General features: G+C 44.8%; 1 protein-coding gene across 1 annotated transcript in view; it reads left to right on the top strand.

The window, feature by feature from the left end:
• Positions 1 to 13,202, top strand: part of PCSK2 (proprotein convertase subtilisin/kexin type 2) — a 140,600-nt gene that overhangs the window by 31,270 nt on the left and 96,128 nt on the right. The window contains exon 2 of the mRNA XM_044454522.1: positions 8,761 to 8,865. Coding sequence (XP_044310457.1) covers positions 8,761 to 8,865 — 105 coding nt within the window. The remainder of the gene's footprint in view (positions 1 to 8,760; positions 8,866 to 13,202) is intronic.

Genomic DNA, 13,202 nt, shown 5'->3' with positions numbered 1-13,202 from the left:
AGGGGAGTAAAAGGATTCATAGAGCTTCAGTCAGGATAAGCTGGTTTCTCAAAATGTTGAGGCTCAAAGCACACAGAAAGACTGAAACCTAGGACAAGCATCCCTCCTTTGATTGGCAGGACTAATTGAGCCATTAACCACCAATTTACGAAGTGTAGATTTTAATTAGATTTTAATGGTTGCCATCTCTGGGGAAGAGCAATCAATCCAACTGAAGTCAGAGAAGTCCTGAACTTTCTCACAATTTGTATGAATTGTCTGGCTCCAGGCAATTCCACTTTGGAATCATTTCCAAGTTACACGTTATATGTATGATTTTCTTGAGATATTACAAAGTGCTTGTGTCCCTGTCAGAGCACTGAACCTGCAGAAACAGGAAGGAAATGAAGCCGCCTGTGCACAAAATAGGTGCTACATGGGGCCAGTCCAGTTGCCAGGGCTGCAGCTGTGTGCCCCTCTTTAGAAATCCCACATGAACATGTGAAGGGCCTGCTGGACCAGACCAGAATTCCACCCAATCCAGGACACGGTTTCTCCCAGGATGGCTGGGAAGCCTCGAACAGGCAAGGACCCTCCAAAGCTTACTGCCCAGAAACTACCCAGTGTCTCAGTGGAACAGCAGCGGAATCGCCTCAGTCAGCTGACAGGCAGAGCTGTGCTGTGAGGGACCCGCCCTTTGAAACGGCTTCTCTTTCTTTCAGTGCTTCACTGTCATGTGCTTTGAAGATGGCAAGCTGCAGGGTCTACATTGGGAGCTGGCATGGCTGGGCACCTGCTGATGGTCCCAACCTGAGAAGCAGGCCTGCTATGAGGTCTCTCTGGACGTGCTGCTTCCTTTGCTGTTGTAACTCACTTGCTCATGTCTCTTCCTTTGGCCCTGAAACAGTGCTATTGCAAAGGTGAAGGAGCTGAGACCTCTGCCTGCTTGCTCGTCAGCTTCCTACCAACAGGTAGACCTGCAGGTAGTAAGACTGGTAGGAAGGTAGACTCACTGAGCGCACCTTGTTCAGGGGTTAGCCAAAACCCAGAGCTGGTCCTAGTGATACCGAGCATTCAAGCCAATGCAACGTTTGCAACAGTTTTTATTTTTATGTTTTATCATTTCTTTGCAGTTGTTGTTGTTGTTAGCTGCAAAGTCGCGTCCGACCCATCATGATCCCATTTTTATGGATGAGAAGTTCAGCTTTCAAGGGAACAGCAGGGTCTTGTCCAAAGGGCGACAAGATAAACTACCAAACCAGTTTTCAGACTCCTTTAAAAGGGTGTGCCAATGTGTCATTCCAGGATAATCATTTTGTACTGTAATGGACAATCATGTTATGCCCGGCTTCTCACTGTGCAGAAAAGATCAGGAGGGTTCCATTAGAAACTAGCCTGATAGGTCGCAATCCTTTTTATTGTTGTAATTGGAAAGGAGATGGTAGGATAACACAGATAAAAATGGAGTTGAAAATGCAGATGAGGAGCTAACTAGACAGTTATGAATTATTCTGGGCAAGAAATAGCACAGGCATGCAGTGCAGCTGAAAAACATTCAAGGAGAGCAGCCTGACGAGGGCAATGCACGCTGTCCCTCTCATTGTTAGCAGCCAGTCCGAATCACAAGCTTTAGCAATAGGGTTTTGCTGTCTGTATTCCAACACTGGAAAATCCAGAAGAGCCTGGCTTAGAATGGAGCCACACTGGCACTCTTCTTGAGTCACGGGAGACAGACAGATTGGCATGAAAGGACGACAGAAGCTCCCTTCGTGCAGAAAACTGGCTTCTCAGGCGCAAGTGTCCTAGGCTAGTGTTTCAGCCACTGAGTAAGCAAAAGGAAGCAGTCAAGGTCCAAGAGGTGGGGAAAAGTATATTTGTCTTTGATTCAAATGCAAAGTGTTTTATTTATTGAAAAGATTATAGGTCACTTTTTAGGGGAAACCATAAAACTGTCATGAATTGGAAATATGACCTGTATGGGTACATGCTCCGAGAAATGTAGGAGTTCAGAGGCACAGTATTCCTCCATGTTCACTTCTCTTTGGAAGTCCAGTGGAGGCCTGTGGCATTTCTGAAACGTTTGGGTTAATTTACATGTTGAGCACAAGTGGAGGCATGTGGCTTAATGCTCTGGCAGGCATCGGTAGGACGGCTTTGCATCAGCTCCCAAGAGAGAGAGAGAACTCAAAATGTCTCTCGTTTCCTCCTTGATTTTTCATCTTCTTGCCTCCCTGCACAAAAACATTGTTAAATTACACAGTCTTTAGACTGTGCAGGAAAAGAAAAGGATGCCGGCTACATAGGTCGGTTTCATGGTCCTCCCTGGACCATTTGCCTGCAATCTCCTCAACACTATATGTGGGCCTTCTGGGCCTATAAATCTTCTCAAGTCAAAATGCAGAAATTTACAGGGCTATGAATTCAGCCCAAAGGGACCAGAGGTCAGGAGTCGATCAATCCCAGGTCACATCTTTTATGTGCAATACGGGGCTACATGTCCAGTGCACCTCTGCATGAAAAGCAAAAGGAACCACCATTTACACATACTTTATCCAACAAACTCATTGGATCTTTTGATCTTTGAATTCATGCACAAACCCAAGGGAAGATATACCAGTTCATTAAAATCAGTCACCAATTGCAGAAGGGTTGCCCTATAAATCATAAATCATGTAGCAAAACCAACAAGGAAGACTGCCACAGGAGGCCAGGTGCCCTCTTTTTCAGAGGACAGTCCTCTATTTGAAGGGCTGTCCTGACCAATTCTAGTTTAAAGATAATGGGCTCTAAGAGCTGCTGCTCATCAGGAAGACACACAAGTCTCTGGTCTTGTACCATGTGGGGAGAGGTAATGTGTTTCTATTTAAATTAGAATAAATATTTCTAAAAGTCTACCTGTCCATGTTCATTGGCATGTGTCAGTGTTAAGCAAAATGTGGGCTTATCCTCCTTTCTTTGGGGAGGATGATTCCTGAGTGGCCACCCCAGTTTTGTGGCACCTTTAGGACTGGGAACAGGTTTGCTAGTTCATTAGCAGATATTAGCAGGTTCCTCAAGCTTGATGGCCCCACGGCTGCAATAGTGCCTCTGCCCAGACCAGTAGCCCTTTCCTGGTTGCCTGCTTGCTTATTCCACTGCAACTGGCCCATCCATCACTCACCTCCCAGATGCTGGCGTTTTTTGCTGGTGGGAGACATATCACATTTGCACGGGCAGTGAATAGGACAGCCAGTGTGGTGTGCTGGGACTAGTGTTGCACTGGGACCTGGGAGATCTGGGTTCTAGTCCGCACTCAGCCATGGAGCTCACTGGGCGATTCAGAGCTAGGCGCAGACTCTCCCCTTACCCTGATTTGCAGGGTTCTTCTTGCGGGCTGGATAAAAGGAAGAGCAGGAGGCCCATATGGTAAGCTGCCTTGTTTCTTACAAGAAGAAGAAAGATGGGGTATAGATGTAATGTAATCACCCTGAAACAGCGCACACACACGCGCACACACACGCACACACAGTGTGCCCTACAATGGTAGAAACAGAAGCGTTTATAAAATCTTGGTGGTGAATGGAGGCTCAAAGATCTGTTCCCAGCCTCACACTATGTAAAAGTCTCTGCCAATGTGTCACCCCGACAGGATTTTAAGAGCCCCTGAGATCATGCAGTTTTTATAGGCAGCTTTGCTGTGTTTGGTGGGTGGGACAAAGAAAGATGCATACTAGGCAGGCCTTGCTCCACAGCAGCTGTAACATGAGTGGGCCCCTCTGGGAGCCATGTGTCAGTGCTGTCTACCAAGGAGAGCTGCTTCTAATTTCCTTTGCTGGAACAGAGAATCCTGCATGACTCTTAGTGTGTACACAAGCTTAATAATAAATATAAATTCCTATTCAATTCCTACTTTGCTTCAGTCTTCTCCCACAAGGAAATCTGCAATCAAGAGGAAGTTCAAGCTGGAAGTGAGAGATGGCAGCCCAAGATTGAGAGGCATGCAGTCAAGGAATACCTAGGTGGAATAAACACTTCCAAATCCCTAGGGCCCAGTGAACTCCATCCCAGAGTCATAAAAGAGCTAGTGGAGGAACTCTCAGAACCACTGGCTATTATCTTCAATAAACCTTGGAAAACAGGAGAAGTGCCAGATGCCTGGAGAACGGCTAATGTTCTCCCTACCTTGAAAAAAAAAGGGGGGGGGGGGAGATGAACCTGGGAACTATAGGCCAGTTAGTCTGACATCAATCTCTGGAAAAATTCTGGAGGAAATTATTTAAAAAATCCTTCTGCAAAATTGAAGAAATGCAGTGATTAATAGAAGCCAGCATGGATTTATCAAAAATAAATCCTGTCAGACTAATTTAATCTCATTTTTTGACTGGGTAACCTCCCAAATGGACAAAGGGAACATTGTGGACATAATCTATCTAGACTTTAGCAAAGCTTTCAACATAGTGCCACATGAAATTTTGATAAGCAAATTAGCAAAAACTGAAGTAGATGGAAAAACTATTAAGTGGATTCAAAATTGGCTGCTAAATCGGACCCAAAGAGTGCTCATCAATGGCACCTCCTCAAATTGGATGGAGCTAACTAGTGGGGTGCCACAGGGTTCAGACCTGGGCACAGTGCTCTTCAACTTCTTTATTAATGATTTAGCTGAGGAAGTACAAGGAAAGACAATCAGATTTGCAGATGATTCAAAACTGGGTGGAATAGAATGAAACACCCTAGAAGACAGAATGAATATCCAGGGGGATCTCAATAAACTTGAACACTGGGCTGAAAGCAACAGAATGAAATTCAATAAGGACAAGTGCCAAGTCCACCACCTAGGAAAAAGAAGCCACGTGCATCGATACAAGATGGGGAATATATGGCTCAACAGAACTGAACAAGAAAAAGATCTTGGAGTAGTTGTGGACAATAGGCTAAACATGAGCCAACAATGTGATGCAGCTGCCAAAAGGGCAAATGCTATTTTGGGATGCATTAACAGAAGTATTACTTCCAAATCACGAGAAGCAGTAGTTCCTCTATACTCCTCACTAGTCAGAACTCACCAGGAATACTGTGTCCAGTTCTGGGCACCAAGATTTAAGAAAGATGCAGGTAAATTAGAAAGGGTCCAGTGGAGGGCAACAAAAATGATCCAGGGTTTGGAAACACTGCCCTATGAGGAGAGACTGAGGGAACTGGGCATGTTCAGCCTTGAGAAGAGAAGATTGAGGGGGGCATGATATCCCTGTATACGTACCTCAAAGGCTATCACAAAGAGGAGGGTCAGGATCTCTTCTTGCTAATGCAAGAGTGTAGGACACTGAATAATCAGTTCAGGTTGTGAAAACCCAGATTCAAACTGGACATCAGGAAAAGCTTCCTCACTGTCAGAGCAATACGGCAGTGGAACCAGCTGCCTAGAGAGGTGTTGGGCTCTCCCACACTAGAGACATTCAAAAAGAAACTGGACAGCCATCTGAGTGGGATGGTGTAACATGGTGTCCTGCAACAGCAGGGGGTTGGATTCCATGGCCTTCATGGACCCTTCCAACTCCACTATTCTATGATTCTATGAAATAAATAAACAAACAGGCCATGGCATGAAAGATCCACCCACCACCATTTTCCTAGCCTATTTAGAGAGCAGTATGGAAAAGGGGGGGGGGGCATGTCAAGACCCGAGGCCGCTTCAGGGCTCCCTCTGCTGGCCAAGGGTCAGCAGAGCAGCCCTGGTAGTTGCAGGTTTCTGACCCCAGTCCACTGCAGCTGCCAGGGCTCTCATGAGTCCTCCTAGGGAGCCCGGGGGAAGAGCTATATAAGAATTCCCCTCAGAAGCAATTGCCCTCAGAAGCTGCCTGGGCAAGGAAGGTCTTCCAGTGTTGATGAAGCTTTCCTGGCCTACTGGACCTGGAACTCTGCTCCTGTTCCCATGACACCTGGATCCTGCCTGCACCTCCTCCTGCCCTGACCTGCAAGGTACCGGGTTTCCCTGATTTGCCTTCCATGGTTCTCTGACCCTCGGCCTGCTTTTAATAACGCTGCCTTCTGTACGGGCTTGGCTTATATCTTGACTCCCCGCTCTGACCTTTTCGATTGTGTACTGGACTTGTGCTTGTCATCCCCTGTGCCTGGGTCCCAGTGCCTTCACCTGCTAGTCAGCCGTCCCCACCCTGGATGCTGACAGGTCATTATCAATACAAACATTTAGATATGGCAACCATTTTGACAGTTGTTTCTTCCTTACTCCCTTCAACCAAAAGTGAGGATATGGGCCTTCTTTTATACTTTCCCTGACTTCACTGAGGTTGGAAACCTATTCCAGCCTCGAGGGTGGGCCAAATTATGGTTCGCACCATTCAGACTGTTTTGAACAAATGCTCTGGAATTGGCCATCTCCATTTTGAAGTTCAGTCAGTGGCACCTTTTGGACCAGAGACATATGGCTGCTTTTTCTTCAAAATAGTGCAAGCTCAATAAGAACAGTTTTAAACAAAAATTTCCATTTGGTCTGTAATTTTCTCTAGGGGCCTCATACGTTTGTAGTTTAAATGGCAAGTCTGAGGAGACCTGCAGTGTGGTAAATTTCCTCTTCTGAGGCTGGCTAAAGAGCTCAGACCTCCGAAGAATAATTCTCAGCTATGGATCCTTCTGTGGCCACTCCTTTTCCTGCAGTGACTTCGACCTCATGAAGAAATGAAATAGATGTGCTGCACTAGGGCTGTTCTTGGGGATTCAGACCCAATCCAGATAGGGAGGAGGGAATCCCTGGTATCAGCACAGGTATCCACATTGTCCTGGTTATGTTCACCTTTGAAAGCAGCCAAACTATACTGCATTGCTCAAGGGGATCCTCTTGTGAGTTTGCCATACCAGTTTGTGAAGGCCGAACAAGTGATGTTCAGATTCTTTGAGCATCTCCTTCACTTTCTGTGGGCACCTGTGCTCACTGTTTGATTTGTGCAAACTGAATGCAATCAAACTGGGAAATTGCACAAAACTGAGCTTTTCTCCCTCAAAGTAGCACAACTTTCCCCCCCAGTGTGCAATTATGCATTTTTTTAAAAAAAGTACAATGTTAAATTGCTTTCTTGTGATATTGCACACGTTTTGAACGTGAACACATGTTCATGAGTTCACTAAGATCCCTAGAGAACATGTTCTTCTGCTCATACTTCCCTTCAAGATTGCAAACAGGTTACAAATCTGCTTGAGCGCTTTATGGGCACAAACTAACTTATCATTCATTTCTAGTGAGAAGATGGGTTAAAAGGTGAAAGGGAGCTTTTTTTCTGGTTTGGTAGCCTTGATCCATCTGTGCCTTTTGTCCTCATCCTCACAATTTCTCTGAAGACCAAATTGCATGTTGCATTAGAGATATAGCGAGGTTGTGGTCTTTAACTCTGTAATAGGCTTCCATTTCAACTTGTAGTTTGGGGCAATGCATATTAGGTGGGTTTCCAATTTTCTAGAACTGTAGTCCTCATCAGGCTGAACCTGGATGCTAGCTTATGCAACAACAGGTGCCATTTATAAGCCTTAAACATTTAAGGCATATCTTTTTTCCAGTGACTTACCTTAACTTCCATGTCCCAGTAATGATGGAAACATACATGTATAATAAAGTACTGCTGAAATTAACGCTATACTATTTGCACTTGACCAGCATTAGTTCTGGGTTAAATTACACAAAACAGTCAATTTCCTGTAATAGGGTGATGTAATGAGTGCCAGGAAAGACTGTCCCCAGGACAGAGGGGTAACTCAGGGCACTTGCGTATCAATTGCATCCGTCAATTCTGAAGGTCAAACTGGCATAGCTGCACACAACCATGCCAGAGAGCTGACAGGGTGCCTACCATCTTCAGGCATGGCGTTGTGGAACCTCACACAGTGCTGGGCGTAACAGCAGGCAAACAGGAGACGTGGCTGAAGCCGGGGCAGGGCCAGGGAAAACTCACATGGGTGCCGTTAAGGAAGGCTGGGATATTTTGCCACTTGAAGATCAGCTGCATCTTATTTGTTGTATCTTGGCTGGTTGTCATTTTTAAAGGTGGTGCTGAGCAGAGTGGTTTGCTTTTGTATGGCAAGCCCTTTCTATGAATCTTAAATACACATAACTGAACTGATTGCATGTTGTTGTTACCCTCACTTTCTTCCTCCTTTTCTGTTTCCAGCTCTACACTGAATTTTGATTGCAAGTTCCTCAGGGCAGGGGGCTTACCTTTGTGCAGAAAGGACATTGACAACACTAAATGAGCAATTATTTCCTATGTACCTATGTAGGTGCAAGCTAAAAGCAAGCTGGGAGAGGACTAGAGTGCAGGTGGTGAAAAACCCAGGATGAATGTATGCTTTATTTTTATTTAGTTATGTTGTTGTGTTTTATTTTAGAAACATAGAAACAGAGCAAGTCAGAAGGACCATCTAGTCTGACACCCAACTCCAGCTGGCTCCGCTCATGACATGCTCATTTTGTTTATTTAATTTAATTGTATTATTTTACTAATGTTATTTGTTGATTTTATATTGTAATGTCTACCCAGAGAGTATGTTGCTAATAGGCAGCTTTTAAACATATTAAACAAACAAATAAATAAAATAAAATAAGAGCATGATTATTTTGGAGAAGGGGGTACCATCCTGAATTATGCATGCTTTTCTCCTAAGCTTATAAAGTATTGGATTCTTTTAATGACAGAACTTTGCAGCCATTTTATGTAGGAATCTATGCTGTAGATTATTACAGTGATCAGTGCAAACATAACCTCTAACATGTACATTTTTCAACCCCTTTTCCAGCTTCCCTTTGTGGAGGATGGGTACCACTTCTTCCACAATGGCTTGGCCAAGGGAAGGAGGAGGCGTAGTCTTCAACATCAGCTTCGCTTAGAAAAAGATCCCAGGGTAAGTCGCCTCTGCTAATGACTTCTTGGCTCATACGCATTATTTGCAATCAATAGGCCATCAACCGGGATAGCTTTCAAAGAAGAGGAGACCCATTTGCAGTCGATGGCCAACAGCCTCGGTGGCGCTCTACTACTTCGGAGACTAGATGCAGCACAGGCATGAGCAGGAGGGTGCTGGGATAGCTTACTGGAGTCAGCCCTTCTGAGCTGATTTAAAATGGAGCTGGTCAGAAAATGTATCCCCATCAAGGCTGGTCCTCCCATTCGGCAGCTGCCTCGGGGACAGATGTTGTGGGTGACTGGGATGAATGGGTGCCGTGACCCCCATTCTACCTACATGTCAGGGAATGTCAGGCTGCTTTCATTCAGTCGCCTGCTCACTTATGGAACTGCATTGTATGATAATATGTTTGCGTGGACTTGGGTGAAATATGCAAATCACTTCAAACTATGCAACCCTCCCAAAATACATATTTCCAGGCTTTAGCGGATGGGGGGAACACATGTCTGTGGTCTAATTTATATATCTGTCTATGACCACATCTCCATAGCATTATATAAAGTCAGAGTGGTGTGGTAGTTATAGTGTTGGACCAGGGCCTGGGAAATCTGGACTCGAGGGACCTCAGATAGCTAATCGCTCCTCAGCCATGAGTCTCACAAGGTGCCTTTGGACCAGTCACTCATTTTCAGCCTAACCCACCTCACAGGATTGTGGTTATGAGGATAAAATGGAGTAGAAATGGACTATGTAAGCTGCCTTGCAAAAAAAGGCAGCATACAAATGCAAAATGGTTACCTGAAGGAGCGCTTACATCCATATTTGCCCAGTCGCCCCCTGAGATCGGCGGGAGAGGCCCTTCTCCGGGAGCCCTCCGTGAGAGAAATTAGGAGGGTGGTTACTCGGAGAAGGGCTTTCTCAGCGGTGGCGCCTAAGTTATGGAATGCGCTCCCCAGAGAGGTCCGCCTGGCGCCGTCGTTATTTGTTTTTCGGCGCCAGGCTAAGACCTTTTTATTTAAGCAACATTTTAAATGCTAAATACAATTGAATTTTATCTGGCCAGGGCGGCTTATTTTATAATGTGAGTTTTAATTAAGATTATTTTATATGGATTTTAACTTGTTTTATCTATGTTGTAAGCCGCCCCGAGGCTTCGGCGAATGGGGCGGCATAAAAATGTTTTAATAAATAAATAAATAAATAAAATAATAGTAAAAATAGTGAAATCATTAAAAAATAGTAATAATGGTGGTGGTGGTGGTGATGATGATGGTGCCTGAAATCAATGTGGTATGGATCACTTTTGCTGGACCACTGTGAAATTCATGGGATGGATTCTTAGAAACTTGAGCTCACTGGAGTCCATTGCAGAGACCTCCAATATGCCCTGTGGGGAATGGGAAGCGGCACATGCCCCTCATGCCCAGCTGGCTGCCCTTGCATTCCTCCCTTCTGCCCTCTAGTTTGCTTCTATACATGGAATGGGGCGGGGGGATTTTGTTCTTTCTCACAGGCAGAAAACGCCCAGGCCAGCTCTGCTTCCCACCTTCTCGACTCCATCCTTGGTTCGCAAGTGGGAGGAGACATTCCTCCATGCTTAAAGCTGGTTTGGAGACATTCAAGGACATTCTCAGCAGGAAATTGCATTACTAGCAGCCAGAGAAGCTTCTTTTCAAGTCCACCCCGCTTTTCTTTAAGCATTTTGGTGCCACTTTCCTGTGTTCCATTTGGAAAACTTCTGGGCAGGAGACTAATATTTCTGCAAGTCAAAGACAATAACTCAGCCAGAGGCTATTGCTGCTGCTTTTTAAACTCCTTCATATGTCTTTGCCATCATTGTCTCCTCTTCTGTATGGGCCATCCCAATCCACAATGCATCTGAGGACTGAGAAGGGCCCTGATGGACCAGGGACTGCTCCTGCTACCGGAAATTAGGAGCAACCATGATTTTAAAAGGGGGAGGAGTAAAGGCCTGGTGAAGCCCTTCTTCTGGTACGAATCTACCATATGCTACAATCAACATCTGGGCCTTTAATGGAGGCTCAGGGGATGGGTATAAGAGCCAGTGCAGAGTGGGGCTTGGACTCAGGAGATCTGGGTTGTAGTCCCCACTCAGTCATGATGCTCCCTGGGGGATGTTGGGACAGTCAGTCCAATCTACCTCACAGGGATGTTGTTGTGGGGATAAGATCATGCAGAAGTGGAGAATTAGGTAAGCAACCTTTTTTCCTTGGAAGGGAAAGTGGGGGGGGGGATATAAAAATAAAAAAATAAAAAAATACAAGGCAGAGAACCTTTATGTTGGTGTTTCCTGTTCGTGGAATGTCCTTCCCAGTGAGGCCCACCTTGTGGGTTGTCATTTTTTTGCTGCTAGGTCAAGACTTCCTTCTTGGCCCAGGCATTCAATGGCTGACCATTTTTTAAAAAATGTGTTTTTTGGTTGTTGTTGATCTTTCAGTGGACCACAGTTTTGAACTGTTTTAAATTTTGCATGTTCTAATTCTATTGTAAGATGCCCTGAATCTTTTTGAGCTGATACAATATTAACAATAAAAATAACAATGTAGAAATCTGAACCTGCTACTGGTAAACCTGAAAACTGTCTGCTTGCTGCTCCCAAAAGGGCCACCAGAAGTTATCCCTAGAGGTCCCTCACCATGCTTTTCTTCTCCCCTCCATCATTCCTATGAATCTGCTGAAAAAAATTGTCCTGAAAATGTTCAGCACAGCCCTGGTTGCAGGGCAGACATGTTAGTTAGCTCTCGCTAGAACTTTGTATTAGCCCTGCATCTTTTATGAGGATGCACACTTTCCAGTGTGATGGAGGCTGCTAGCTTGATACTAAGCTTCAAATTATTCCAGGGTGCTGATGATGGTTTTTTAATTTTTAAAGACAAGGCTGTTTCAAAGAGAAACCTTACAGAGAATGAAAGGCCCTTGGAAGCTGGAAAGGTTACTTCATTGGATCTGTAAGAGTCTAGACTTAGGAGCTTTCTGCTTTTGTATTTTTCTACTATGAGAGGTAGAAGGAAAGCATATAATAAATGGAGAATATAAAGAAGAAGGGCTCATGAGGTCATGGTACAATTGCATCTGTAATTCACATACAACACCTTCATGAAAAACCCCCACATGCAAACACTGAAGTTGAGATGGAAAACAAAAGAAGGAAGGAAATTCACCCTATCTCACGTCTCCAGTGGTGAGGCACAATGGGACTGCAGCCGGCACTGCACAGGCTTATAAAACTTTAATTTCGAACTAGACAGGAGATGATAATTCTATTCTTTTTGCAGTAACTGAAAGTCATTAGTGGAGGTGAAAAGCTAAATGTCAGCTGGCGGTTCTATTCCTGTGGGAAGTTGAGAGAAATTGGAAATAACATATAAGGTGTAAGACACAAAGAAGTGCAGGTTTCTCCAGAGGTTTCCTAAGAAAGGTGTGTGTGTGTTGTTGCCTGAAGCAATCAACTGTTGGTTTTGCATCTCAGTTCCTTGAGGATGATGATGCCTTGGCTAATGGGAATAGCTCTGTTGGCAGTCGAGCCTTTTAATATTCAGGTTTAATGTGCGTTATACAAAAACAAATATCAAAGGAGAAAGAAACATGATTTTTTTCTCTTAAACAAAATAAAATGTTTTGCTTTGGGCACAGTCCTATGGCCTCTCCACATTCTGAGGGAGGCCATAGGTGGGGGTTTTTTGTTTTTGTTTTTCGGAGTCCTAGCTCCAAGGTCTTGTGACCTCAGAGGCAGGGCTTTAAAGAACTGTGTGGTAGTCCACAAGCTGCAACTGGGCTGCAAGATTACACACCGGGGAAGAGGAGGAGGCAGAGGCCATGGACTAATTCCAGCTGGCATCACAGCCTCCTTCTCTCCCACTGCCCAGCACTCAAGCTAGATGGCTGAAAAAGGCTGACTATGACAAATACCTGTTGATATGAAGGTAGCTGCCATGCCTTGCTCTGGGCATAGGACGCATGTAAGCATCTGAAGTACACCTGCTGTAGGGCTGATAGGCCTGCACCCTTCTTTGTCAGGGTGTGTATGAAAGGTAGGTCCCTCCCTAAATGCAAGTATATTATGCTACAGCTGTCAATAGGAACAGACACGCATAAGCTTCATAAAAAGTGGACGAAGTATCTGTGTATATCCATTTGCAGGTGGCATCTAAATACTATCTGTTAGATTACTGAAAACTGTTTTAGGGCAGCAATCCATGGTGTTCTGGGAGATCCATGGTGTTATAACAACTTTCCAGTGTTATAATTTCAGGGTTTTAGCTGTCCAAAGGGTGAAGAAAATCCACTTACACTGTCCTTGCTATAAATTCCAT

This window comes from Varanus komodoensis, unplaced genomic scaffold (assembly GCF_004798865.1).
Source record: "Varanus komodoensis strain SLA01 unplaced genomic scaffold, ASM479886v1 scaffold7_3, whole genome shotgun sequence".
NCBI classification, from domain to species: domain Eukaryota; kingdom Metazoa; phylum Chordata; class Lepidosauria; order Squamata; family Varanidae; genus Varanus; species Varanus komodoensis.
The sequence above is the reverse complement of the archived record's forward strand: the minus strand, read 5'-3'. Positions and strand labels throughout refer to the sequence as shown.